This window comes from Giraffa tippelskirchi, chromosome 4 (assembly GCF_054371585.1).
Source record: "Giraffa tippelskirchi isolate mGirTip1 chromosome 4, T2T-mGirTip1v1.2.pri, whole genome shotgun sequence".
NCBI classification, from domain to species: Eukaryota; Metazoa; Chordata; class Mammalia; order Artiodactyla; family Giraffidae; genus Giraffa; species Giraffa tippelskirchi.
The window spans coordinates 99,518,584-99,545,835 of record NC_137278.1 but is presented as its reverse complement, the minus strand read 5'-3'; the positions used below and the strand labels follow the sequence as shown (position 1 = coordinate 99,545,835).

Sequence of the window (27,252 nt, the reverse complement as noted above, 5' to 3'; positions counted from 1 at the left end):
TTGCAGGAAGGAAACCCAGGGTAAGAGGACTGTGACACCAGCCCAGGCAAGCAGAGAGCAGAGCTGTTCATCAGCAGGGACCCCAGGGCTCCTTGCCCACGGCCTCAGAGGCACAGCCATCTCTGTCTAGCCACACTTCTAGCCTGCCTGCTAGAGGGCGGGACCATGTGAGGGTAGAGAGAAGGAAGATGGCGTTTCCGAAAGTGAGGAGCTCTGAGATTCACAGTCTCCTGCCCCCAGCTGGCTGGGCTGCAGGCACCAGCTCCTGGTGGGGCAGAATGCAGAGCCTCCCCAGATCAGCAGGATGGAGCCAAGATGCTTTCCTGAGTGGGACTGCCAACGACAAGCTCTCTGTTCCTTGTCCGTGCACGCATGCTCAGTCATGTCCGACTCTTTGCGACCCCATGGACTGTAGTCTGCCAGCCTCCTCTGTCCGTGGAATTCTCCAGGCAAGAATACTTGAGTGGGCTGCTATTTCCTTCTCCAGGGGATCTTCCCGACCTAGGAATGGAACCCAGGTCTCCTGCACAGCAGGCGGATTCTTTACCACTGTGCCACTCGTGAAGCCCCCTGTTCCATGTCCACTATTCATGAAAAACTGACATCTCTCTCCTCCCCTCAGCCTTCCCATTCCCTTACCCATCAATCTTGTCCCCAGAGGGATCCACTGTGAAAAATGTGGCTTCTCTCCTATCAGAGAATCACTTATCTACATATTTACAAATTGACATTTTCTTAAAAGAAAATTGCGTCCAGGATACTGGCCGGCAGCGTCCCCATTTCATCTCCAAATGATGGGCTTTCCTGGCCGTGCTCCTCGGTCTGCACATTGATGTCTAGTGTCCCTTCTCCAGCGCAGACCGCATGGCACCCCACAGTACGGACGCAGCCCTTGCGGGTCTGGGCAATTTGTCTGGTGCTGAGTGGATGTAATCACAGGCCTTCTTGAGAATGGGTTTCGCACAGAGTTGCTCCTTCCTATCAACTAACCAGAGGTGGGGAGAGGAGAGCTGGGGAGGTGACATCTTGCCTCAGAGAACCTGGTAATCCCAGGATTCTAGTCCCTCTGATGTTTAAGGGATTTATAGGAGATGATGGATCTGAGGGATGACGGGGTTAGGGAACTGATGGTTTGGAAAATGGATGAGATCTAGAAAGTCTTTTGTCTAGGAGGGGGTGGGCCTGTGAGGCTATGGGGTCTGAAACACCTCCCGTGATGCCATGGTAGCTCCGCACAGTCGGTCTGCCGCCCTCAAAGAACTCAGCTGGTCAGATGAGAGCCAGGCCTCCTCCTAGGGGCTGAGGTGCTATCCACTCTGGGCAGCCAGGGTGTGTCCTGCAAACCTCTGGGTGCAGCTCTCTGGAGCCTCCATCTCGATCACCCAGGTGAAGCACCGGCAGCTCCCCTCCCTTCCTCACAAGAGCTCTGCTGTTCTGAATCATGGACCAAGAAGTGGGACAGCCAAGAGCCCTTCCTTTCTTTTTTTTTAAGCCCCAGAGCTGGAAAAACTAGTCTGTTAATAGTGATAGAAATCAGTTTACCCAAAGGACATGCTTCCTGGCAAGTTCAGGAAACCAGTGGGACACAGCCGCCATGAAGCCTGAAGGTTGCTGGATTCTCCAGAAGCCTGCCGGCATGCTTAATGTCTCCCTTCTTTTTCACTTCTCTCCCTTCCCCATCCTCCCTCCCTGTCCTTGAACAAGCCCTCACCACTCCTCCCATGTTGCAGGCACTGTGTTAAGTACCAGGCATTGAGAGGTGAGGGTCATAGGCTTCCCTAGCAGTGGTAAAGAATCTGCCTGCTAATGCAGGAGATGTGGGTTCGATCCCTGGGTGGGGAAGATGCCCTGGAGGAGGAAATGGCAACCTGCTCCAGTATTGTTGCCTGGGAAACCCCATGGACAGAGGGGCCTGGTGGGCTTGTAAAAGAGTTGGACATGACTTAACAACTAAACAACAAAACCAAGGGCTGAATAAGCAAGTTCCTGCTACCCCTCAAAAGGACATGCCATTCTTCTGCACCAAGTTTCATAATCTGCTTGGCTGTAGTTTTACGGTTTTATTATGTTTTATGATTTTATGCTGTCCCAGATCTCCAGGGTCCCTACACCAATGCATACAATTATGGGCTGTTCTCTGGGCCCCTGTTTTTGTCCCAAGCGCTTGGCACTGACCAAGCCATCCAACGACTAAAGAGACATGGGCGCTTGCTGGACTCTCCTCTCTTCGTTGGAAGAGAACTCATACTGGCCTTGGCAAAGGCCCTCATGGCTGCCACTTGGGATGCTCCCGGGGACAATGGGCTCACCTCTGCCTCTCAGACTCTCACATTCCTCCCTCTTCAGCCTGGTCACCTGTGCTCAGACATCGTGGGCGTGGCACTTGGAGGGTGTGTTTGAAACTGAATGAATGAACAGGTCACCAGGTGGAAACTGCAGCTCAGAGAGTTTCTGCCTCTGAGTTTCAGGTCGGCCTCTTCGTGAGTTCTAAAAGGCAATGCGCAGGACTTCCCTGGTGGTTCAGTGGCTAAGACTCCACCTCCCAAATCAGCGGGCCAGGGTTCAACCTCTGGTCAGGGAACTAGATCCCACACGCCACAACTAAAAGAATCTGCATGGCGAAATAAAGACTGAAGATCCTGTGTGCCACAGCTAAGACCTGGACAGCTAAATCAATCAATCAATGTTTTAAAAAATAAAACTAAAAATAATGGACAGAGCTGAAAACAGTTGCCTTGATTTGGAAGAGATGGGTGGCGGCATTATTACAACTTTCCTTACTAATATACATTAGTAAGCGTATTTTTTCCAAGAGAAAACAAATACAGAGAACAGACAGCAATAGAGGGCCCACTAGCACAGTAGGTGGGAGGTTAAAGGCTTCCAGTCAAGTGGTTTCTCTAGGAGTGCATTACTGGTCTTCCAGAAGAGGTCAGTTTCCACCCGGAGGCCTTAGGTGGAAGTCCAGTAGAAGTGTGAGTCTAAGAGCAAAATGCCTTCGATCAAGGCCGTTCCAGGATGCACCTGCAAAATTCTAATGTTTACTCAACAATCTTCAGAGTCTGAAATGCATGCTGTGTGGCAAAGGCTATTTGAGTGAAACCTGGAAGAGACATGCTTAACAGGGAGCAGCCGGTCCACCCCAACCTGCTTGGAGGGTGAGTTGGCATATGGAGGCCCCACTGGCCCAGCCCTCCCTGTGCATCGAGTGCTTCCTGATATTTTGGGTGACTAGAGCCAGATTCTGGGTACAACTTGCTGGGCAGGGGGTGAGCTCTCCTGCAGAGGTGAGGGTCCCACCCCTCTCCAGGGCAGAGAGATTGAGTCAGATTAGTCTCAGGGCTGGGTTTCCCAGGTGATGCTAGCATTAAATAACCCACATGCCAATGCAAGAGACATAAGAGACATGGGTTTGATCCCTGGTTTGGGAAAATCCTTGGAGGAGGGCATGGCAACCCACTGCAGTATTCTTGCCTGGAGAATCCCATGGACAGAGGAGCCTGGCAGGCTACCATCCATGGGGTTGCAGAGAGTCAGACACGACTGAAGCAACAGCACGAGCATGCAGCAGTCTCAGGGCTGAACAGGAGAGAAATGACTAAGCTTGAGGTATGCTTTATGCTCTTTAAATTTTGCCTCTTTCCTCCTGAGCCCAGCCTGCCCTTGGCCTTTCCAGCTCTGCCCCAAGAGCCACTCTGCTCCCCACAGACATCAGAGCCTTTCCAGCCTCCAGGACTCTCCTTGCCCCCCTCTTCCTGCTCAGGCTCTCCTCAGACTCCCCTGTCAGCATCCATCCTGTCTTCTTCTCCCAGAACCCGTCTGTGCCTGTTTCCTTCTACCCTGGATGCCTCGGCTCTTCCCCCTGCTCCCCCAGCAGAGTGGCTCTGACGCCTTCAGGGATTCCCATATTTATCAGGCAGCTTCCCAGCATGAGGAGCAGGGCCTGACCATCCTCCAGGGCCCAGTGCCTGCTGCTCCTCTGTAGGGAAGGCTGCCTCCTCCCTCCAGTTAACCACTGCTCACTCCTCAAGGATCCCTTCTTCCACAAGCTCCCTGGACCCCAAGCTCAAGCCAGGCTGGGCTGGTGGGTGCTCTTGGGTCTCCCCGCACTTTTCTTTCAGCACCAAACCCTTTCCACATTTATCATGCAGTGTTGATTGATCTCTCTCTCCTGTGCTCTAGAGTGAGCTGCAAAAAGGCAGGGATCCACACAGTTGCCAACATTTGTTATTTATGTTCTTTTAGAGAATAGCCATTCTGGAAGGTATGAGGTGAGACCTCACCATGGTTTTGATTTGCATTTCCCTGATTATGTTGAGCATCTCTTCATGTGCTTGTTGGCCATTTCCTCTTTGGAAATATGTATATTCAATTCTTCAACCTATTTTTAAATTGGGTTGTCGTTTTTTTACGTTGAGTTATAGGAGCTGTTTAGATATGTTGGATATTAACTCCTTTTATCATTTGTAAACATTTTTCTCATTCAATGGTTTGCCTTTTCATTTGTCAATGGTTGTCTTTGCTGGGCAAAAGCTTTCAAGTTTAATTAGGTCCCATTTGTTTATTTTTGCTATTATTTCCTTTGCTTTAGGAGACAGATTCAAAAAGTACCACTACAATTTCTTTCAAAGAATGTTCTGCCTATGTTTTCCTCTAGGAGTTGTGTGGTCTCCTGTCTTATGTCTAGGTCTTTAAGCCATTTTGAGTTTTGTATATGGTGTAGTAGAATGTACTAACTTCATTCTTGTATATATGGCTGTCCTGTTTTCCTAGCACCACTTACTGAAGAGACTGTCCTTTCTCCATTGTATATTCTTGCTCCCTTCACCCTAGATTAATTGACTGTAAGTGCATGGTTTATTTCTGGGCTCTCTAGTCTGTTCCATTGATCTGTGTGCCTGTTTTTGTGCCAGTACCATACTATTTTAATGACTAGCTTTGTAGTATAATCTGAAGTCAAGATGAGTGATTCCTCCAGCTCTGTTCTTTCTCAAGATTACTTTGGTTATTCAGGGTCTTTTGTGTTTTAGTACACATTTAAAAATTTTTTGCTCTAGTTCTGCAAAAAATGTCATTAGTATATTGATAGGGGTTGTATTGAATCTTTAACAATATTAATACTTCCGATTCATGGTGGCAAGGATGTAGAGAAAAGAGAATCCCTGTACACTGTTGGTGGGAATGTAAATTGATGATGCAGCCACTTTGGAAAATAGTATAGAGGGTCTCAATATACTAAAATTGGAACTATCATCTGACCCAGCAATTCCACACCTGGGTGTATGTCTGAGAAAACCAAACCACTCCTTTGAAAAGATACATGTGCCCCGATGTTCACAGCAGCATTATTCTCAATCGCCAAGGGATAGAAGCCACCTAAATGTCCATCAACAGGATAAAGAAGATGCGAGATACACACACACACACACACACACACATACACACATACACGATGGAATACTACTAAACCATAAAAAAGAATAAAAATCTTGCCATTTGAAGCAACATGGATGGACTTGGAGGACATTAGACTAAATGAAATGTCAGACAGAGAAAGGCAAATACTGTGTGATATTCACATATGAAATCTAAAAATATACAACAAACTAGTTAATATAATAAAAAAAGAAGCAGACTCACAGATACGGTTTTCAAGTGTGTGGGTTTTATGCAAGGGGGACAAAGGCAGTGGGGACTGTCAACCATCTCCAGTCAAGAGGCCCGATTGCCCTCAGTGTGGCCTGGGCATGTTCCTTCTCCACTCTGAGCCTGGAGGTGGGGTGACACCCACTGGAAAGGCTCTATGAGATTAAATGAGGTCACGTGGGCAAAGAGCCTATGGGGTGCTGGGCACTTAGCAGGCTCTCAGCACTGCTGGCTCCCTCCACGGTTCAAGGTTCAAGGCAGGTGTGATTGCCCTTAATCTATCGCGCAGCAGTTCCAGCGTCGAGTGGTGCGGATCGAGGTGGTGCAGAGTTCCAGGCTCCAAGCTCTGAGGGTGCAGGGAGGAGGCATGGGTGGCCATACCTGGTCTCAGCACGTCTCACTAGTCCCACGGTGAACTTGGATGCATATTAACGCACCCGGCAGAAAGATAAAAGAGCCCCAACTTAAGAACAGTTTGCGCCATGCTGATCCCAGAGGTGCCACGGTGCCTGCGGAGTTCGGGGAGCCTAGCTGTTGATGGTGATCATCCTTAAGAAATGCCGGTCACTTGCAAAGAGTGTAAAGCCCCTCACCGATTGGCTCTATTCGGCTTCCTTCCTGTGGAAGGTGGCGTCCAGACGTGGGGCTCAGGAGTCAAACCACAGTCTCAACCTTGGAGTGTTTCAGGGCTGCGCCCAGGGCGCTGGGCAGGTCCCTTGGGGCACTCCCCACGGTTTCGGGCGGGGACCGGGCGGCGGCGGCCGGGGCTCCTCCCTCTTCGGCCAGGGCGCCCCTGCTCTTAACCCGCGCGCAGGGGCTCCCGGGCCACTGGGCTTGGCCGAGCAAGAGAGCGGCCAGCGCAGAGTCAGAGCTGCGCTCGTCCTGTCCGATTCCGAGGCCGTCGCCAGCCCGCCAGCATGGCCCCCTCAGCGGCGTCGGGCGTCAGCAGCCTGCCTAGCGGTTTCGCTGTCTTCACCACCTTCCCGGACCTGCTCTTCATCTTTGAATTTGTGAGTGGCTGGCGCGCCTGGCACCGGCGCCGGGGAAGGCAGGACGGGATGGGTCGTGGAGTGCGCTCTCCTCTGCCGCAAGCCGCGAGCAGCGAGGGTCCCTGAGCCTCGGGTAGCCGGGGGAGGAAAGGCTCTCCCCAACCCCCACCCCGCGATGTTACTTTGGCCCCTTCTAGCCCACGATAAACCGTCTCCGAGATTTGGGTGGTAAAACCAAACTCGCAACACGGATCAAATGTCGGAAGCTGGCCCGGGTCCACCGGTAGCGCGCCGGTACCAAAGCTACGCTCCCAACATACTTCCCATGGGCTTATTGGCGATCGGCGTCCTTGTAGAGGCACCCAGCTCTCCCCAGGGTTAGGATTTTGTTTTAAAATTTAAAAATCTGCAAAAGACACCTGCGTACTACCAAGCAAAGGGTGGAGATGGGATTAATGTCATAGGGGGAGCCGAATCTGGGTTATTTTCTCTTGAACGTTTCTGGTGAGTGAAGGAATTGGCCATCACTTTGATCTGGAAATAACACAACAGGCTGTGACTGCTCTGCCACAGTCATTGTGCTCAGTATGGAGTGTGGGGGAAGGAAGAGGGACCTGAAAGCCAGGCCCTGACTCGGCTGACCTTGAGTATCCAAGGACTTCTGCACCTGCTGTTAGTCCCTTCTCACACTGGAGCCTCAACCGGAGACTGTGGGAAAGCACTTCCTCCTCAGGGCTCCTGTAAAGTGCTCTCTGTGGGGAGGCTTCAGACCACCCTCAGCCTAAACTCCCCAGGGTCCCAGGCCCTCACCTGGGAAGGGGCAGGCTGTACTTCTTTCCTGGACGTGGTTCCGTGAGCCAGGAGACTCCTGTCCCTGCACCCGCACCACAGTAGTGGCTGCCTGGAGGGTTAGTTGTAAAGAAAACATCCAACCTGTTTAAAAATGCGACCCCAGCTTCTTACCTCCTGCTTGGTTGGGGAAGGCATGAACAGCAAACCCAGCAGGTTCTGTTACCCATGGAGGGTAGCGGGGAGCCCCCATGGGAGAGAGGGCTGAAGGGGTCAAGGTTGCCTGGTGACATCATATCACTGAACTTGAGCCCAAACCTGGGTGTATACAGAGTAACTTTAAATCCTGGTGCTAGAAGAAGCTTATTCTAGAAGAAGCTCCAGACACCTCTAAGCTCAGCTACACCATCTGCAGGTGGGGACACCCAGTCCCAAAGTGGAAGGGGTTTGCATTCACTGGAAAATTCCTTCCCCAAATGGCTCATCTCTGTGCTTCTGTTCAGCACTCAGCCTGAAAATGAGCACGTATAGTAAGCAGTAGGTTGTTCCTTCAGAGGCTATTGTGTTTACAGCAACAGAATTTGGTGACTGTAAGTGATGGAGGCTAAAGGTGAGGTGTGTGATGGGGCAGAGAGATTTTTAAGCCACAGAAGGACTTGCCTAGTGTCTCTTGAGTTGCCCTAATGAGTTGTTTACTCTGCCTTTGAAGCTGTTTGGGGAGCATTATAACAAGAAGCATAAGAAAATGTGTTGAGAATTCCTTGGTGGTCCAGTGGTTAAGAATTCGCTGTTCTACTGCCAGGGGCCAGGGTTCAATCCCTGATTGGGGAACTAAGATGCCACAAGCCATATAATATGGGTAAATAAATAAATTTTTTAAAAATGTGTTCATTGGGCTTAATACAAAAGACTCTGGCACACCTTCCTCCTCTTGCCCTGACTTGAATAGGTGTGTGAACGTGTGTACTCATAGAGGCAGTATTCACAATAGTCAACCAGTGGAAACAGCCCAAATGCCCATCAACAGATGAATAGATAAACAAATTGTGATGTTCCATGCAGTTCAGTTCAGTTCACTCACTCAGTCGTGTCCAACTCTTTGCGACCCATGAATCGCAGCACGCCAGGCCTCCCTGTCCATCACCAACTCCCGGAGCTTACCCAAACCCATGTCCGTCGAGTCGGTGATGCCATCCTACCATCTCATCCTCTGTCGTCCCCTTCTCCTCCTGCCCCTAATCCTTCCCAGCAGTTCCTATGGAATATTATTCAACCGTAGAAAAGAATGAAGTACAGATACAGGTTGATAAACCTAAAAACACTATGCTAAGTAAAAGAAGCCAGATACAAAAGTATTTGATTCCACTTATATGAAATGTCCAGAATGGGTAAATCTCTAGAGACAGAGCACAAATGGGTGGTTTGCCAGGGGCTGAGAGGAGAGAGAAATGGGGAGCAATTTAACGGGTGTGGAGTTTCCTTTGGGGGTGATGAAAATGTTTTGAAGCTAGATAGAGGTGGTGAGTACACAACATCATGAAGGTATTAAATGCTATTGAACATGTCAACTTTAAATGGTTAGTTTTCTGTTGTGCCAACTTCATTTTCACTTTTCAAAAATTAAAAACTATTTCAAAAATGACAGAAAAATATACATGCTTTAATAGGCATTCATGTAATTATCACTCAACTTTGTTATATCCTAATATTTTTCCTTATTTACTCTCAGTAGTAAGGAAATAGAGCTTTCAGATGACATCTAAGCCACCTGGATATTCTGCTATTATCTTACTCTCTTCCCTTCAGCCTCAGGACCACCCCTGGGCTGAACATGTGTTCAATGTTAGACTTTTACTGCACCCCTAACTATCTATGATTACACCTGTGTGGTTTCATGTTTTCCTGCTTTATAGAAAGGATGGTACACATCCTTCTTCAACATGGGTTTCATACAACCTTGTTCTGAGGTTTATACACACTGACACTCTTTATTTGGTCTTTTATTGATGGCTGCTAAGTCGCTTCAGTCGTGTCCGACTCTGTGTGACCCCACAGACGGCAGCCCACCAGGCTCCGCCATCCCTGGGATTCTCAAAGCAAGAATACTGGAGTGGGTTGCCATTTCCTTCTCCAATGCATGAAAGTGAAAAGTAAAAGTGAAGTAGCTCAGTCGTGTCCGACTCTTAGCGACCCCCATGGACTGCAGCCTACCAGGCTCCTCCGTCCGTGGGATTTTCCAGGCAAGAGTACTGGAGTGGGGTGCCATTGCCTTCTCTGTGGGCAATTTCCAAATGTGATATAGCAGACGGCACTGCCAAAGAACATTCTTGTATTTGCTCCTGTACTTTGGGGAATTTCTTTCGAGAACACAGAGAGATTTGACTCGCTGGGTCATAGGGATTGCACACCCTCATTTTCCCAAATGTTAGCACACTGATGTCCAAAATGGTTATTCCAACTCATAAGTGGGGTTACCAGGAAGCTGATGAAGCTTAATTAAGCTCAGGACCCCTTCTTGCTCAGGCCCCTTCCAAGACTGGCTGACTTTGCATTCCTTTAGAAAGAAGGTCTCCATACTGTATAACCCTCCTGACTCCCACCAGCAGCTTATGAAAGTCCCCATTGTGCCTCATCTTGCCTCACTTGGTGGAGTCAGACTTTGTAATTTTCTGCTAGTCCAATGGGTGTGAAAGGCTTGATTATTTTTTAAATCTGTGGTCCAGCAAGTTGTTGATTACTCACAGTCCATATTCTCATCCTTGACCTCCCAATAGCCTGGGAGGTGCCGCAGTCAAACTTTCAGCCTTCAAGTCTGCAGGGTGGAGCTCTGCTGAACTCCCCAAGACCAGGAAACTGCCCAGGAGCAGGGAAGGGTGGTAGCTTGGGTGGAGCAAGGCAGCTCTTCCCTAGGCCTGCACCCCCTACCCTTGGGCTCCTGACCTCTGAAGGCTGTGGCAAGACCCTGTCTCCCTAAGCACCCCAGAGCCACTAAGGCCATGCTGCTGCAGCAGGCAGGGGATCACAGGTGTACACCCCCCTTCAGGAGCAGGTGGAAGGTCAAATGTCTCCCCTCCCCCAACAGCTCCACCCAGGGCTTTGCTCTGGCCTGTCCCCCCCTCACCCACCCAAGGGAATTTTTCCTTTTGGAGCCAAGGCTCTGGTTTCCCTTCCCCCGCCCCGCCCCTGCCCTCGCCTAAGCCAGGGGCTTCATGACACTGGAACAAGTTCAGAAAACAGGATGTTAACATAGGATGCTTTTGTCTCAAGCTCCAGCCAGGGTCCCCAAAGGAAACATCTTTCACAAAGTGTTGAGTGGGACACCTCCCTTTCAAAACTTTTGGAGGGGTTGCCTGAGAACAGGTTATGTAATAATCTTTAACCCAGCTCCTTCCTCCCCAGCCTGCTAGAGGCAGAGCCGCTGACAGAATGGCCAGGACCTTAAGAGAGAACGTTTGTATGGAGAGTGTGTGGGGGGTGCCACCCACATCTCCAGGCATGCTGCTGCCCCCTACCCCCGCCTGCACACCTCTGGAGCCCGAGGACTCAGAGAATGTCAAGTGGCGAGGGGCAAAACCTGTAGTGTGCAGTTTTAGGGGGTGAAGTTGGGGAACCACCTGAAATCACTGGCCATGTCGACGCTTACAGTGAACTGAACATGTGCTGTCCTTGGGCTTAGTCACTTAGTCGTGTCTGACTCTTTTTGACCCCATGGACTGTAGCCCACCAGGTTCCTCTGTCCATGGGGATTCTCCAGGCAAGAATACTGGAGTGGGTTGCCATGCCCCCCTCCAGGGGACCTTCCCAACCTAGGGATCAAACCCAGGTCTCCCGTATTGCAGGGAAGCCTGAACATAGTAGTTATTAATACTAAAGTGAGACTTTCAGGGACCCAAAATGACTGGGGGCTTTTTATTATTTGAGGGTGACCAGAAAAGTCCTCGGGCCTCCTGGTAGCTCAGATGGTAAAGAATCTGCCTGTAATGCAGCAGACCCTGGTTTGATCCCTGGGTCGGAAAGATCCCCTAGAGAAGGAATAGACTACCCACTCCAGTATTCTCAGGCTCCTTGATGGCTGAGATGGTAAAGAATCGACCTGCAATGCAGGAGACCTGAGTTCAATCCCTGGGTTGGGAAAATCCCCTGGAGGAGGACATGGAAACCTACTCCAGTATTGTTGCCTGGAGAATCCCATGGACAGAGGAGCGTGGCAGGCTACAGTCCATAGGGTGGCAAAGAGTCAGACATGACTAAAGTGACTTAGCATGCATGAATCAACTTAGCACACATGCACATAAGTGATATCATATGGTATTTGTCTTTCTCTTTCTGACTTCACTTAGTATGAGATTCTCTAGTTCCATCCATGTTGTTACAAATGGCATTATTTTGTGCTTTTATATAGCTGAGTAATATTCCATTGTATATGTGTACCACATCTTCTTTAATCCAAGGGCTTTGCTCTGGACTCAGGACACATTATCTCAGGGAAGGGCTGGGTGTGGGGACTGGGCCACCTGGGGCCAGCCTCAAGGTGGGTTGGGGCCAGTCTGCACCTGGCTGGGGGCTGGCTCTTCCTGGATTCAGTGCTGAACCCCAGCTTCCACCCCTCATACAAGCCTAGCTGGGCTTCCTCCTGGCTCTCACTTGGCACCTGGACTTGGTGCTTTGGACCAGGGGCCCCTGAGGTTAGACATTGAGGAGATGCCCCAGAGGGTGTTCTTTCTGGATGCTGATGGATGTGAGGACAGCAACTGACTGACACCCCTGGTCCCTGAGGCACTGCCTTGGGGAGATGTGGGCCAGCTCCTCACAGCTTCTAGACTGTCCCACGGAGCCTAAGGCAGGGCCCTGGTACTCTGTACATCATGGGACTCTGACTTGCCTCCTGCATTCTGGTGGGAAGTTGTGGTTCCTGGTAGCTTCTGGGTGGGCAGTCTCTAGTGGTGTAACTAGTTCTGAGGGTAATGTAGCTGCCTTGACTCCTAGGCTCCCTGTCCCTCCCTTGTTGTCGTTCAGTTGCTGAGCCATGTCCGACTCTTTGTGACCCGATGAACTGCAGCACATCAGTCCTTCCCGTTCCTCACCATCTCCCCGAGTTCGCCCAAGTTCATGTCCGTTGCATCAGTGATGCCATCCAACCATCTCATCCTCTGCTGCCCTCTTCTCCTTTTGCCTTCAGTCTTTCCCAGCATCAGGGTCTTTTCCAATGGGTCCAGGTGGCCAAAGTGTTGGAGCTTCATCTTCAGTATCGGTCCTTCCAATGAGTACTCAGGGTTGATTTCCCTTAGGGTTGACTGGTTTGATCTCCTTACTGTTTAAGGGACTCTGTCCCTTCCACTATGTGATTAATATTGTGCTCACACTGGGGCAAAACAACCCGTGTTGAATCATTTTAATACACCAAGGTCCTAGGACCTAAAAATATATACGTAGGAACTAGAAGAAAAGCCTTGTCACCAGCCATCACACATCGATGGGCAGTGGGAAGAAGGGCCACACAGCCAGTCTCAGCTGACCTGAAATTCCACACTGGAGCCTTGGTTCCTGTTAGAATGCAGTCAGGCTAGGAGGGGAGGGGCAAGAAGACAAGAGCAGGAAGGAGGGGGAGAAACACCCCCTCATGTTTATGACCAGTGCTATGGAGAGAGAAGGGATGGGTACTGGGGAGGAGGAGATTTCCCTGCAACCCACGGGAGGAGGGACTCTGGCCTGGACAGGGGCTGACAGTCCACACTCGTCCTGTTAACATCAACTGCAGACCTGAACTCACAGCCTATCTCTCAATCCCAAACCTCTATCCATCTCCTCACCAACAGACTCAAGGCCCCGTGAGTCCTGGCCTCACCCTCAGATTAAAGGGACACTAGTGCATGCATGTATGCTCAGTCGTGTCCAACTCTTTATGACCCCATGGACTGTAGCCTGCCAGCCTCCTCTGCCATGGGATTCCCCAGGCAAGAATATTGGAGTGGGTTACCATGTCCTTTTCTAGAGGATCTTCCCAACCCAGGGATCGAACCCGAGTCTCCTGCATCTCTTGCATTGGCAGCTGGATTTTTTACCACTTGAGCCACCTGGGAAGCAAAAGGGACACTATCTAAGTCTATATTGGGAGGGTGATATCATAATGTGTCCCCCAGAAAGAACGAGCCTACTGATAAAAGGGCCACAAGGGCAGAGCACCTGGTAAGTAAACTGAGTCACGAAGCCTTAGCACCGCTCCTAGTGTTCACCATGGGAGTAGCCTCAGAGGCCAGACTTCTCAGCTGGTAGAGGAGGAGAGGGTCCCCACAAAGAGACTCTCTGACCTGCCCCAGACACCTCCATAGGGTCAGAGGAAGGGACCTTGTGCAAATTTCTGGGCTCTGTCCCTGTCCTGGGCAGAGGTGCTTAGCTGGTCATCCTCACTGGGGCCCCGACACTTTCACCAGGACCTGATTCTGTCCTTGGTGGCCCCAGAGCTGCTCAAGTGGGGCTTGGCAGTAGGACTAGATGAGAGAGGACAGAAAGGGAGAGGTGGGTTCCAGGTACTAGTGTAGCTTTGAATAAAGTCTGTCTCCTTTGTCCTACTTGCCCTCAGTGCACTTTGCTCTCAGTGTCTGCTAAATGCACGAGTGAATGAATGAATGAGTGTGTGACTGAGTAAGTGAGCAAGTGAAAGAAGGCTTTCCTTAGACTTGCTGGGAGCCCAGTCCCTCCATACAAGGGTGGAGGGGCTCATATAAGAACTAGTGCTTGCTTCCTGCTGTCTCTGCCTTTCAGAACCAGAAGAGGCCCCAGCCTCCCTCTCAGACCCATTTTCTTGGGTCCTGGGGAAGGCTTCAGTGCTCTGACCTCCCTTTCTGTGCTTCCTCCTGCCATTTGATGCTCCTGTCCTCTTGACTTGGTGACTGTTCCCTTCTCTGCAGCTGCTGTTGCTGTTGAGTCACTCAGTCATGTCCAGCTCTTTGCGACCCCATGGACTGCAGCACGGGAGGCTTCCCTATCCTTCACTATCTCCCTGAGTTTGCTCAAACCCATGTCCTTTGAGTCGGTGATGCCATCCAACCATCTCATCCTCCGTCCACTTCTCCACCTGCCTTCGGTCTTTCCCAGCATCAGGGTCTTTTCCAGTGAGTCGGCTCTTCACATCAGGTGGCCAAAGTGTACTTCTTTGCAGTAGTTCATCCTTAGCGAGCCTCTACACATGCGCACGTGTGTGCGCACATGCACGCACGCACACACACACACACACACACACACACACACAGGAAAATGCCCTCAACTCTATCTCATGGAATGATTGCTCTTTTCAGTCAACCAAGACTTAGAGCTGGGACTGCTACTTCTCCAGGAACAAGCTTCCTCTACAGGTCAGGCCACTCTCACAGGCACACCTGGCATCGCAATGATCCCTGAGTGCCAAGAGTTCAGTAAGTACAGACACTTCCAGAAACATGAGCTGGAGTTGCTGTTCCTGGGAGAGCACCTAAGGGCTTGGAGTTCTCGGCTGGCTGTGTTCTGTGGCCAGTTCCCTTTAACCCTCCAGAGTTAGAGGCACAGGCTCCAGTTCACACATGCCTCCAGGACCACCCCCTGCCCTTGGAGCTTGAGAATTTTGACACTGAGCCCCCAGGGGCCACACTACCTGGTGTGTGTGTGTGTGTACAACCTTGCATGGGATGTCCTCTTTGGAAAATGTCTTGCCTTGTTATTGGAAGAGTGCCTGCTCGTGGTGGCCTTGACAGAGTAAAATGGAACCCCAGAAAAATATTCAGAGAATTTGAGCAATTCTTCTGCCTTGTCCTCAGTGATCCGAGTCCTGCAGTGAAAACACTGGACAATTGTGGACCCGGAGCTCTTGGCCCTGCACAAGCAATGGAGACGCTCTGCTGTCTCAAGAATGTGCCAATGGCATCCTTTTCCCTCTCTTGTAACCAAAGCTCATTGTTTGAAGGAAGACTTTCTCATCTTTTTATGTCCTTTCTGTTCCCTTTTGCAGAAGCGGGCACATTTCCCTCAACTTTTGATTTCCTGGAGAGGGTAGGGTTTTCTCTTTTCAATGCTTTTGGAATTTTATTTCTATTTTAAAATTCTGGGTCCCAGCGAGGTCTCACGGGGATAAGTACATGTTGCCATTCTGACTGACTGGGGTTTGCACATGGTTACAGGTGAGGCTTCCCCCCATCATATGACATTCGTGACAGTGACAGTGACAGTGCTGCCTCCTGTAGGTACAGACTCATTTCACCCCAGCCCCATGGGGTGGGCACTCCTGCTGTCACTGTTTTTCAGATAGGGGTCAGAGAGGAAGTAATTAGCCCAGGGACAACCAGTAACCAGCCAAATGTGGCAATGCTGATTCAAGCTCAGTCATTCAGAAATCTCCACCCTTAACCACCTTTGCCTGCCTCCTCTTGATTCATTCAGAAGTGAAAAGACAGAGGACTTCTCTGGTGGTCCAGGAGTTAGGACTCTGAGCTCCCAATGCAAGGGCCACAGGTTTGATCCCTGGTCGGAGAACTAAGATCCCACATGCTTTGCAGTGTGGCAAAAAAAAAAAGAGAGGGAGAGAGAGAAAGGACCTACTCTGGGTTCACATGAGAGCCCTCCCCAAGATCACCTGCTGAAGAAATTTTATTCACTAAAATCATTTGATGGGGATGAACAACCAATAAAAACTTTTTGGCAATTTTTTGTCTAGTTTTGTACAATACCTTTGGTTCTTACAGCACTTTACCTCCGCTCAGTATCTAAAACCAGACAGAGTGAAAGATGGCAGTTTCCAGTCCTGAAACACCAGGGTGGCTCAGATCCCCAGCTCCACTCCATTCACACACACGGGCTGTGTCCTTGTGTCCAGAGGACACCCAAGGATGAATGACTCCCATGTTCAGGGCAAAACAGGGATGGAAGCTTAAGAAGAGGAAAGGAAACTTTGTACTGGAGCCACTTGGGAACTGGAGCAGCATCTTGGCCAGCATCACTAGACACTAGAGACAGAAGCCATTTCTTCTGGTTTGACAGGAGTTACCGGAACATCATCCATGGACCGATTGTGTTACGGAAACACATTCCAAAGCCTTTGCAAAGAGTTTGGGATGTCTGCTTCTTGTCCTAGAACTCTGCTCCTCCCTGGTCATGAGACCCAGGCACTGGGGTTTTGGAGGTGACCCAGGCAGTGTAGACTGATGGTTAAGGACCACAGTGCCTTAGCCCAGGCACCACCTCCATTTTCCAGCATGGGGGTCTGGGACCCACTCAGCTTAGAGACATTCATCTGAGACCACCCCTGCCAGCTTCACCATCTCTGTTATGGAGGATGATGTCCAGGGTACAGGCCACGGATGGTGGAAACCTGGCCTGGTGACAGAGATGACTCGAAACTGGGGCCATGTCTCCACTGGTGTGACTGAGATTTCAGAACCATTGCCTCTCAGCGTGCTTCCTGGGAGCTGGGAGCTCCCTCCGGGTTTTCTTTAGGAGGAGAAGTGCTTGAACCCTCACCTACCCCTTCGCTCTTGACAAATATTTAGCCGGTGGGGTGCTGAGGCTAGGGTGGGGTGGACTGCTCCCTGCCCTCGACGCCTTATCTCCTGGGTGTGGGTGTTCGGCTCACTCTGCTTGCTCTCTGCAAACTTTGTAGGTGAGGTATGGGCCGGCACTGGCTCAGCCACATGATTCATGCTGAATCTCGGCTTTCCACTGAGTGGGCCAGGGAAGCCTTTGCGGTGGCCCAGCAGCTAGTCTTGTGTGGAGGTCACACTGCCTTCAACTGCAACTCCTCCCACCCTGTGCCCCAACCTCTTGCCTTCCTAAGCCGTCCTTGCTGCTCCAGCAGCCTCTGGGTCCGTCAGGTGCTCGTTCCTCCCCTGGAAAGCCTCATCCTGACCATCTGGCCAGGCACAGTAAAGAATCTGTCTGCCAGTGCAGGAGAGGCGGAGATGTGGGTTTGATCCCCGGGTCGGGAAGATCTCCTGGAGAAGGAAATGGCAACCCACTCCAGTATTCTTGCCTGGAGAATCCCACGGCAGAGAAGCCTGGCAGGATCACAAAGAGTCGGACATCACTGAGTGGTTAAAAACAAACGAAATCTGCTAAGTCCACCTCTCCTTTCAAACCTCTATTGGGGCCATGTCTCAGTCTGTTTGATCCTCAAGGCAATTATGGATGAATCTACACACACATCTCACTCTACGGCAGTCTGAGTGGTTTTATTGGATGGAATTTGCTCCACTTATTATTGGAAAGTGTGTCCCACTAGCTCTCAGTTACCGCTAGGGGAATTTTCTGGTGAGAGATGCCTGCATCTGATTCATTGGGCCCACCTTGGCTTTGATAACTGCAGATTCTTCACTGCACCATTTTTTCTATCCAAATGTAATGGTCCCCTGGTGCTTCTCAGCTAAGAGGCTCAGAGAACACCTGTGAGGAAGTGCTGCCTCTTACCCAGCAAGTGGGCAGCCGGTTCAGGAAGACAGGGTCGAGGTGTGGCCATGTGCAGTCACACCACAGGGGATGTACGGCTAGGAGGGGGCCCATCCTCAGCCCCCAGGCCCTCAGGAGGGTGGTGCCAAGCTCTGCAGCTCCTTGTACCCTCTGACTGCAAAGCTGTGTCCACCTGTGTCCCAGCCCAGGCCTTTTCTGGCTAGGGATGATGGGGGAGTCTGAGGTGACTTCACTGGGATGGATACAGACAAGGAGAAGGGAAGGCAGATACAGAGACTCCCAGCACAGTTGTGCCTTGTCCACAGAGGGAGCTGGACTGGGGCACTGAGGTCATGACCCCTATGTCTGTCCTTATGATCCTGGGGGCTCCCCGACCCTGAGGACACTAAGCAGGGTATCTTCTGGATGATGATGGCAGGGAGGAGTGTTTGTCTCATGCCTGTCCTAGGAAACCTGAGATCAGGCTGACCTGGGCCTCCCCGCTCCAAACCCCACCCCCAATAGTCAGAGAACTTCTGAGACTTGGGGATTTCAAGATCAAGTTTTTTATTAAATGCTAATGATATAGTGTGGCTAATTTGTTTGGCCAAGACCAACAGAGTCTGCTGGGTTATATTTGGGGGAGTTCCGGGGCAGTCCAGTGGTTAGGACTTGGCGCTTCCACTGCCATGGCCCTGGGTTCAGTCCCTGGCTCACAAACTGCACAGCATAGCCTTCACCCCCCCGACCAAAAGGATATTTTTCTATAAAAAATACTAGGAAAGATATAATCTCAGAATTTGCCCTTTACTGATAAAACTGGATGGTATAAATCCTTTCTAGGGATAACAGATTTTTAAGTCACATGTGCCTTTGTTTCTCCATCTCACAAATGGGTCCGGACCACACGTGGGACACTGTGAGTACGAACTGAGTTAGTATTTGTGAAGTGCCCCCGGGTCCCCAGCGTGACCTCTGGGTCTGGCCCTTCCTGGGCCTGGGCTCTCCTGGTCTGACCGTCACCCCTCCTCTCCCTCCCTCTGCAGGTCTTTGGAGGGCTGGTGTGGATCCTGGTCTCCTCATCCCATGTGCCTATTCCCCTAATCCAGGGCTGGGTCATGTTCGCGTCTGTGTTTTGCTTCGTAGCCACCACTGTCCTGGCCTTCTTGTATGTAATTGGCGCCCACGGCAACAGAACGTCATGGATCGCCCTGGTGAGTCCAGCCCCGCATGTCTGGGGGCAGAGGGTAGTGATGGACGCTCTCCCCTGGGAGGCGGGCTTTTCCAGTGCTGGGTGAGGAGCCCTGTGGATGTCTCCCACCCGCCCTCCAAGGCCGAGCAGGCCAGGCCTTCAGCTCCGAGCTGCCCACAGCAGCTCAGGGCTCCCACAGCAGGAGGCTGACTGTCGCTGTCCCTGCCTGATTTTCTGGGGGCTGCTCTGCCTTCTCCTCTGCGATCACCCCTTTCCTGGAAACCAGCAGCCCAACATCCTTCCCTGTCCCTCCCGCACCTGCCAGGGGTCGGTCGGCGTCTCCCACCACCCAGCAGGACTGACTCTCACCTCCGGGGAGGGGGCGGGGAGCAGGGGCTGGGTGCTTCTGCCCAGTGGGAGGCAGTGCTCACTGCCCCGCTCCCAGTCTCCGCCTCTTAACGCGGGGTCACCAGAGAGGAACCTGGCCGGGGAAGAGGCATGGCCTGTGATCCCTCTTCTGCATGAATTCTGCCTTGAGGCCAGTGAAGGGGGGAACTGACACCTGGGTCACCTGCCCTGACCTCCCCTGGAAGGGGGTGGGGCCGTCAGCCAGGCCTCTTACTCTCCAAAGGCCTCCAACCTAGACTTAGAAACCCCCTGAAAATCATAACTACTCAAAAGCCTGCTCTAGGGCTTTTTTGCAAAAAAAATTTTCTTTCCTTACTTGGCTGTGCTGGGTCTCCGCTGCTTTGCTCGGGCTTGCTCCCGTCGAGGTGAGTGGGCTGCTCTTCGCTGCGGTGCCAGCTTCTCACTGCAGTGGCTTCTCTGGTTGTGGCTCCTGGGCTCGCGATCTCAGGCTCAGCAGCTGTGGCACACGGGCTTAGTTGCCCCGCAGCATGTGAAGTCTTCCCAGACCAAGGATCGAACTGTGTCTCCTGCATTGTCACCACTGTGCCACCAGCGAAGTTCCTTTTTTTTGCTTTTAAACATAACTGGAGCCCCCATCCCTGGTCATCCTTCAAGAAAAAAGCTAACAACAAAACAACAATACAAATGGCCTGAGTCTTTCTTTCTGAATTGACCACCAAGGCCACATCCAAACCGGGGACTGTGACCACAACTGACACTTCTCGGGTCTAGAACTGATTTCTACCAGTTCCTCAGCCCATGACTAGATTCCACCTCAAGGAAAAGCAGTGCTCCCTCCTCCATCGAAGTCCTTTCTCTGCCCCCAGACCAGTGAGTCAGAACTCAGCTCATCAGCCCTGGGTAATCAGTGTCTCTGAGGAGGGGAGTGGGGTGGGGTGACGAAGGAAGTAGCAGAGGCTGGTGGAGACACCTGGCCCAGGCCAGGCAGGGTCAGGTGGGGTAGACAGGCCCTGCTGGGACCACAGCTGCCTCAGGTCTCACAGCTGGTGGCCCCATCTCTCTGACGGCTCTTTCTGACCCCACAGGATGCAGCCTACCACTGTGTCGCTGCCCTATTTTACTTTGGTGCCTCTGTCCTAGAAGCTTTGGTCACCATCCAGCTGCAAGAAGGCTTCTTCTACAAATATTACCATGAAAACATCTCTGCTGTGGTGAGTCCCCAGTCAAGGTGCCCTGTTCACAGCTCCCACTGCCCGCTGTCAAAGATACTGAGTGGAAGGCTGCCCAGGTCCTCCCTGTTATTTTTTAGTTCACTAGATTTCAATTAAAATAAAACTTCCCCCTCATTTCTGAAGAAACAGAGCCCCAGAGGAGGGAACTGGTATGCCCAGACTCCCATGGCTGCCAGTCAGTGCCATACTGCCCAGGTCTGGGCAGGCTTTGAGAAGGCAGATGCAGGAGGACACGTGACCGTGGGGGCCTGGCAGTGTATGAGCTCCTGTGGACAATCTTATTTACCTCTCCCGAAGCTCCACGGTGAGCAATGAGTGGAACAGGGGCTGGAACCACCTTCACTCCTTTAGGGCAGACGGATGAGATTGTATATCTGGGGGCACCTTGCCTGCAAGTCTCTGAGCTCTAAAAGGAACGTCCTCTACCTGGGAAACCAGACCTTTGCCAGGCTGTGAGGTCATAATCTGAATTTTCTTATTGTTGGAATGGATCAGGATGACAAGGAATAAGAGAATATATCATTTCATAAAACTCTTCTCCAGAGTTATGCATGCGTGGGTTTGCCCCAGTATGCTGACTCATTATATCAGATACATTTCTAACTATAGATATTATTTTGAAACTAAGAAAAAGCTTCAGTAACAGCACCCAGATTTCTAGTGAGCAACCTATGAACTAAGTAAATCCCAAGGTCAGATGTGATGACAGACCACAAGATGCCCACCCCAAGTGCCAAAGCTGTACTACCCCCTCCCCTTTTGGGGAAAGGCAGAACAGAGGCTGAGAGAAAACACACAGGGTGGGTGCCTTTGCACTCTGGGAAGGGGGTTAGTGTGGGTGCCCTTCCTGCTCCCAGAGGGAGGGGTCCTGGGGAGAGAGCCTCAAAGCCTGTCTGCTGCCCCCCAGGGGCCCATCCCCTTCCCTGGGGAAGCCACACTCTCCCCTCAGCTCCCAGCCGCTCCCCAGTTCCATAAGCAGGGCCACCTCATGGTCCCTGAGACCCCCTCAACTGTCCTGCAGTGTGGGAGCCTCTCCCATATGGGTTCATCTCCCAAGATGGCTGGATCCTAAACAGAATCACAGCCAGGCTCTCTTTCCCTGAGACGAGTCGTTCGCTTCCTCCGTCCCCTTCAGATGACTGCTTCACTGCCCCCTCACTAGAGAAACCACATGTACCACCCCCAACCCGACCCCAGAAGCCTTCTCTCTGAACAGACATCAGCCAGGCATCTGGCAACCATTTCTGTAGAATTACTACAGACAGGGGCAGTGAAACCTAGATGGAATGTGGATAGTGGGCCAGCACTTGACTGAACAATCCAAGTGGGGTGAGTTAATGACCCTGTCCACTGGTCTAATCTCTAGTTGAAAACCACTGGGCTCTACCATGTTCTGACTTTTTTACTCTCTGTCAAAATACAGCATAGATGTCTTGGGTTTTCCTGGTGACTCAGACGTAAAGAATCTACCTGCCAATGCAGGACACGTGGGTTCAATCCCTGGGTCAGGAAGATTCCCTGGAGAAGGTAGTGGCAGCCCACTCCAGTATTCTTGCCTGGGAAATCCCATGGACAGAGGAGCCTGGTGGGCTTCAGTCCATGGGGTCACAAAAGAATCAGACACGACTTAGCAACTAAATAACAGCACAAATAGGCTTCTAGAGAGGTGAGGACACAGGGGTACAGCTTGATGAATTTCCATAATCCATCCATTATTCATAGTTCACAACCCTCCGTGTAACAAACATCCAGATTAAGAAACAGAACATAATAAGCAGCTCCCAGAAGTCCCCTTCGTGCCCTGCCCAGTCACCGTGCCTCTTAGCTCAGGATAAACCCTGTCCTGATGTCTAGCTTCTGGGGTCCACTTCACCTGCTTTGGGTCTTCATGAGCACTGTATGCCTTCTCCTATGTCTGGCTTCTCTCCCCACATCAGGTTTGTGAGGCTGTTCCACATCGCTGGGTGGGAAAGTAGAGGTTTGTTCTCTTTGCTGTTTACTGTTCCACTGATGACTACACCAGCATCATCTATTTATCCTTTCCATGACTGATCATGTCCCCATATCTTTGTGAGCTCAGCTGGAGAGCCATGAGGAGACTCTGGCAAAGTCACGGGGGCAGAATCAGGAATCTAAATGCTGCCTGCGGGCGGATATGCTGGGCTGAACACAGCCCCCTCCCCCACCAACCAGGGGAAATATGAGCCCGTTTTCATGTAAAGTCACATCTTTGCATTCAGTTGTGTCCATGCACGGGGGAGAAGGGATCATGAATACAGGCTCAGGATTTAACCCCAGACCCTGTCCAGACCGCACACGCCCTTCCCACGATCTAGGGTGGGGTGGCGGCGGTGGAGGTGGGCAGTCTGAGGATGTGAGAAGGCATCTCAAGACCTTCCCCCCAACACGCCTGGCCTTCACGAGCATCTGACCACCTCTCACTCTATTCTGTAATTCCACACCTTCCTCAAGAGCTCAGCTTCCCTCTCTCTCCTGGGCTGGCAGCAGAGATGCTGCACCAGGGAGATCCCTAGGATTGGTGAGAGTTGCCTGAAAGTAGCTGAAAATTTCTGGAGAAATCTGGTGGTTCCAGGGTCTTAACCGTGGTGGACAGCAATGGCCATTGCTCATGGAGAGGGGTTCCTGAGGATCTGAGTTCACGTCCACTCCTGGTCCCGGCTCTCACTCTCCCCAGTGTGCCATCTTTTGACCTCCCTTTAAAATAAGTGTCTGTTTTCTGGCCCCGGGGGGTGGGGGGGGTCTTCTGAGGAGCTTCTGCCAAGGGTCTCTATTGGGCCTGGAGTCCCCCACACGGTACACTGCTCCTGCCTGATAAGCAGAGGTCTCTTTTGAGGGGCTTCTCACTCATGTGTGACTGCTCCCTTTGGACAGGGTGTCTGATTCCCAGATGGGTTTTCTTACCTGGTTATTAAATAACTCAAGTTACTCACTGCCTCTGGCAATGAGGGTGAGGGTTCGCCCAGGTGTGGAGGCAGGGTGAGAGGGGGCACCGTGACTGCTGGTTTTATGAGAATTTTCAACAGTCATGGGAGTGCAGCCAGTCGGATACTGTGCCTGGGTTGGAAACTCTTGACCCTCACACCCAAGGTCACGAGCCAGATGCAGGTATTTGCTAAGTGGCAGGAAGCCTCTGGGGGCCAGCCACCCAGAGCTGGGTGATACTCACCAAGCAAAAACAGCAGATCGGGGCCTTGAAAGGGCACGGAGTGACCTTCCTGCTGCATTTCCTGGCCTCTGCTCCCAGCAGCTCTCTCAGTAAGGCCCCTCCTTTTGCCAAAAGCTCAAAATCCCTCCTCCCCATCCCAGTCTCTCACTTCCTATGGCCTGGCTCCCTTAGAATAAAATTCTGGTCGGAGTCAGAAGATATCCAGGCGGCAAACTCGTGTGTTCAAACTCTCTCAGCCAAGGCCACTGGGATCACAGCTGGTGGGCTCTGGTCCTACTGGTGTGCAGGAAGGAAGTTTTCCACGAAGAGCGGGGCATATTCGCCTGCAGTTATCATTGGAGGGGTCTCTGGGGGCCCTCGCTTCTAGTTAGGCAGCACTGACATGATGACGTGTGCAGGCAGAGGGTTGACCTTGCACGCCAAGTCCAGTGTATCGTGAGGTCACCAGGAGTCTGTGCTCAGAGCATTCTGGGTCCCGCCTGGGCTCCACAGGAGAGCGCATCTGCATGTGTGATGGGAAGCAGTGGCGTCCACACGCTCCAGGGCTGCCGACCCCGAGCACTACGAGAGCGGCCCGCCCACTGTGGACAGCCCATTAACTGTCGTTTATCTCGGTTGCAGGTGTTCTCATATGTAGCCACTCTGCTGTACGTGATCCACGCCGTGTTCTCTTTAATCAGATGGAAGTCTTCCTAGAGCAGCAGAACTTTAACTGAACACCAAGAGGGTGTTAACCGATCGGCCGGCCTTCCAGCATAACACTTTAGAATGCAGAATGTTCTTGAGAACGGATAAAGAGAGAGGCTTATTCTCCCATATACCTTCATGTCAGAGTAAGGGGGCTTTCTACGTTTATCCTACAACTGTTGAGTTGTCTTTCCAAGATCGTTTCCTATTTGAAAGGGGGCAGTGGGGTGGGAAGTGAGGACTGACCTGAGAGACCATGACACTGGACTGCTGGCCCCTGGACCGGATCGTGAGGACTGCCTACTGGAATTTTCCTCGCGCGCTTCTGAGTGTCCATCTTGCAGCAATTTTCTCCATCTTCATGGATATTCTGCATCTTCAAGGATAATCTACCCGTCGTGGGGAATAAAAGTCGTTCAGCAAATATTTGCAGATGTCCACGGTGTGATGGGATAAACCCTTGAAATACTTTATAAAGTGTCTTTATGTTCAATACTTTTGTGGGAGTGTTTTATTTTTTAATTATCCAGCATGGGAACACCATCATGTCAGCCTACTTTCTGAGGACTCCTTGAGTTAGATCAAATCTCAGAGGCAGCTGCAAAGGGCAGTTCAGATGACAGCTGTGTGTGTCTGGCCCCTGCATCTCAGAGAACCCAGAGAGGGTATCCCATTCTCCCCAGCTAACAGGGAGGTCAGATGGCTTCACTCTTTCTAGAAACTCACCAAGTATCAGCCTGGGGACCCCTTCTTTTTCCTACAAAACAAAGGGGTCTGTGCTCAATTAGAAAGTCCTTACGCCGAAAGGAAACAGGCAGAAGTTTCTTCTCACTCTATACAAAACTGATCAGAAATTTTCTGGGCAGTATGTTCTATGTCAGGCTTCCCTGGTGACTCAGTGGTAAAGAATCCTCCTGCCAAGGCAGGAGACATGAGTTCGATCCCTGAGTCAGGAAGATCCCTTGGAGAAGGAAATGGCAACCCACTCCAGTATTCTTGCCTGGAAAATCCCATGTGGAGCCTGGCAAGCTATAGTTCATAGGGTCCAAAAGATTAGGACACAACTTAGAGACTAAACAACAATGTTCTGTGTTCTATTCCCATTAGGAATGTGAATTAGAAACTGCTTTTAGAATTTCCTTGGGCCACTCCATGGGAGATAAAGGGGACTGGGCCACCATGTGAGAGGAAGCATGATGATAAGTGGCAGTGCCATGTTGGGTATGAGTTGTCTGGGTCAGAAGGAAAGAGGATGATGAGGAAGGAGGGCCCTCAGCTAGAAATGCTGAAAGCTCAGCTCCTGTTAGGAAATGCTCCATTATCACTTCAAAGATGTTAATGATGTTCCCGAGCTGGGACACGGGAACAGGTGCCTCAGAGGCTGGTCAGGTCCCAGCATGGAGGTGAAGGGGCAGAGGCTGGACAATCGCTTCCTAGTGGGCATGCAGAACAAAGAGTCAAACCTCAAGCAGAGGTTTAACTAAAGGCATCTCAGAGCAGGCAGTTGAAATCTTACTCCCCTTCTGGTATAGGGATCTGAGACTAAACTTGGTCTCAGTGGTGTCTTCAGGAGCTGTCTGTTATCCCAGGATAATTGTACCAGAAAAGGCTATTTTCAGAGTCCATTTAAGTTAAAATTTTATAGTATTAGGAACAAAAGGACATAAGAGCTATATCCTGAAAAATACAAACATAGGTTAAGAAATGATAGGAAGTTTGTCACATATTTAACAAAATTTCCAATTAAGTGTTGACTGAGAGAAGTCTCATTTTTCTCATGATGTGCCAAGATGCTAATAGACGCTCACATTCAACCCCATCAAAAAAAAAAGAAAGAAAGACACCAGAGGCTTAAGTGAATGCTTTTTCAATTACCCAATTTAAAGGAATTTCCACATGCTTTCTATTTCCCCCTTTTCAGTTGCCAGTTGTCTAACTCTAAACCTCATTGGTTCCAAGCTTTGCAGAAGATTCTCTGACATGACTTTCTCATTCCTCCTATCCTGAGTCATTTTTTTTTTTTAATAAATTTATTTATTTTAGTTGGGGGCTAATTACGTTACAATATTGTAATAGTTTTTGCCATACATTGACATGAATCAGCCATGGGTTTACATGTGTTCCCCTTCCTGGACCCCCCACCCACCTCCCTCCCCATCCCATCCCTCTGGGTCATCCCATTGCCCCGGCCCTGAGCATTTGTCTCATGCATCGAACATGGAATGGTGTTCTGTTTCACATATGATAATATACATGTTTCAATGCTATTCTCCCAGAACGTCCCACCCTCACCTTCTCCCTCAGAGTCCATAAGACTGTTCTATGCATCTGTGTCTCTTATTCTGTCTCGCATATAGGGTTATCGAAAAATATGGAACGCTTCACAAATTTGCATGTCATCCTTGCGCAGGGGCCATGCTAATCTTCTCTGTATCGTTCCAATTTTAGTATATGTGCTGCCGAAGCGAGCACCCGAGTCATTTTTATAATGTGCACTTTCATTGAGCTTTCGATTTGCCTCCTCTTTGCAATGGGTGTAATAAGGCTCTTGCCTTGGGTCAGGCACCTCCCGTACAGAGAGCCTGCTGATATCCTCCCAGTGGGCTACGACTGTCCTTTCACAGGTAGGGAGATGGATGCACTCAGCTGGTGAGAACTGGAGCTGGTGGGGCTAGCTTCCTCTGTCTCTGAAGGTCTCTAGTCACTCCCTGCCCTCAGGTACCCAGACCTGTCCCCACGAAGGTCTGTCCTCTG

The 27,252-nt window shown here is 50.9% G+C and overlaps 1 protein-coding gene, 2 long non-coding RNA genes and 1 other non-coding gene across 7 annotated transcripts in view; 1 reads left to right on the top strand and 3 right to left on the bottom strand.

Annotated features, from left to right (window-relative positions):
• Positions 1-6,473: 6,473 nt before the first annotated feature.
• MAL (mal, T cell differentiation protein (MAL blood group)) lies at positions 6,474-24,991 on the top strand. Of its 4 annotated transcripts, XM_081484815.1 has the most exons (4): positions 6,474-6,656; positions 18,878-19,045; positions 20,478-20,603; positions 24,433-24,991. In XM_081484815.1, the coding sequence occupies exons 1-4, from the start codon at positions 6,564-6,566 to the stop codon at positions 24,505-24,507; spliced, it is 462 nt and encodes a 153-aa protein (XP_081340941.1). In that variant the 5' UTR covers positions 6,474-6,563; the 3' UTR covers positions 24,508-24,991. The 4 variants fall into 4 exon arrangements, with proteins under 4 accessions (XP_081340941.1, XP_081340943.1, XP_081340942.1 ...); XM_081484817.1 differs by lacking the exon at positions 18,878-19,045; XM_081484816.1 differs by lacking the exon at positions 20,478-20,603.
• LOC145503965 (uncharacterized) lies at positions 18,627-20,033 on the bottom strand. The gene is made up of 2 exons (XR_014051956.1): positions 19,748-20,033; positions 18,627-18,748 (listed from the first exon to the last, which is right to left on the bottom strand). It is a non-coding gene; the product is annotated as an uncharacterized LOC145503965 (long non-coding RNA).
• LOC145503966 (uncharacterized) overlaps positions 24,443-27,252 on the bottom strand; it is a 30,469-nt gene continuing 27,659 nt past the window's right edge. Inside the window, exon 2 of the long non-coding RNA XR_014051957.1 lies at positions 24,443-25,255. This is a non-coding gene — a long non-coding RNA (uncharacterized LOC145503966). The remainder of the gene's footprint in view (positions 25,256-27,252) is intronic.
• LOC145503994 (U6 spliceosomal RNA) lies at positions 26,864-26,970 on the bottom strand. The gene has a single exon (XR_014051986.1). It is a non-coding gene; the product is annotated as a U6 spliceosomal RNA (small nuclear RNA).

What these genes read in the sequence shown, in the direction of transcription:
- MAL (XM_081484815.1), top strand. Translation starts at nt 6,564, where the DNA reads ATGGCCCCCTCAGCGGCGTCGGGCGTCAGCAGCCTGCCTAGCGGTTTC. An exon ending in TGCTCTTCATCTTTGAATTT is followed by an intron (nt 6,657 to 18,877) that starts GTGAGTGGCTGG and finishes CTCCCTCTGCAG; the next exon opens with GTCTTTGGAGGGCTGGTGTG. An exon ending in GAACGTCATGGATCGCCCTG is followed by an intron (nt 19,046 to 20,477) that starts GTGAGTCCAGCC and finishes CTGACCCCACAG; the next exon opens with GATGCAGCCTACCACTGTGT.